Source organism: Aptenodytes forsteri, unplaced genomic scaffold, assembly GCF_000699145.1.
Source record: "Aptenodytes forsteri isolate BGI_AS27 unplaced genomic scaffold, ASM69914v1 Scaffold148, whole genome shotgun sequence".
In the NCBI taxonomy this organism is placed as follows: domain Eukaryota; kingdom Metazoa; phylum Chordata; class Aves; order Sphenisciformes; family Spheniscidae; genus Aptenodytes; species Aptenodytes forsteri.
The window spans coordinates 42,565-42,863 of record NW_008795367.1 but is presented as its reverse complement, the minus strand read 5'-3'; the positions used below and the strand labels follow the sequence as shown (position 1 = coordinate 42,863).

At 69.9% G+C, this 299-nt stretch overlaps 1 protein-coding gene across 1 annotated transcript in view; it reads left to right on the top strand.

The window, feature by feature from the left end:
• PPP1R37 (protein phosphatase 1 regulatory subunit 37) overlaps window positions 1-299 on the top strand; it is a 41,973-nt gene that overhangs the window by 10,273 nt on the left and 31,401 nt on the right. Inside the window, exon 11 of the mRNA XM_009280283.1 lies at window positions 239-280. Coding sequence (XP_009278558.1) covers window positions 239-280 — 42 coding nt within the window. The remainder of the gene's footprint in view (window positions 1-238; window positions 281-299) is intronic.

Below are 299 nucleotides of genomic sequence, written 5' to 3'. Positions count from 1 at the left end.
TTCGGGTGTCGGGTGTGGGTCAAGCTGCCCTAAAAGAAACTGGAGGCACAGTGCCTGCGTGGGGCAGGGGAGAGGTGCCTGCTCTCCTCGTGGCTCAGCCCCTCGCGCCCGCGGGCTGTCGGCAGTGTCTGGCTGTGCCCCGGCTGTGCGGCACCGCCCGGTGCTGGGGGCAATGAGGGTCCCAGCCCCTCCTCGCTCATCCCGTGTGCCAACGGCTCGTCCCGTGTGTCCCTTCCAGGAGACGCTCCTCGTCCTCCTCCACCTCCCCGTCCTCCTCCTCGTCCTCCAGCCCCCGCTGC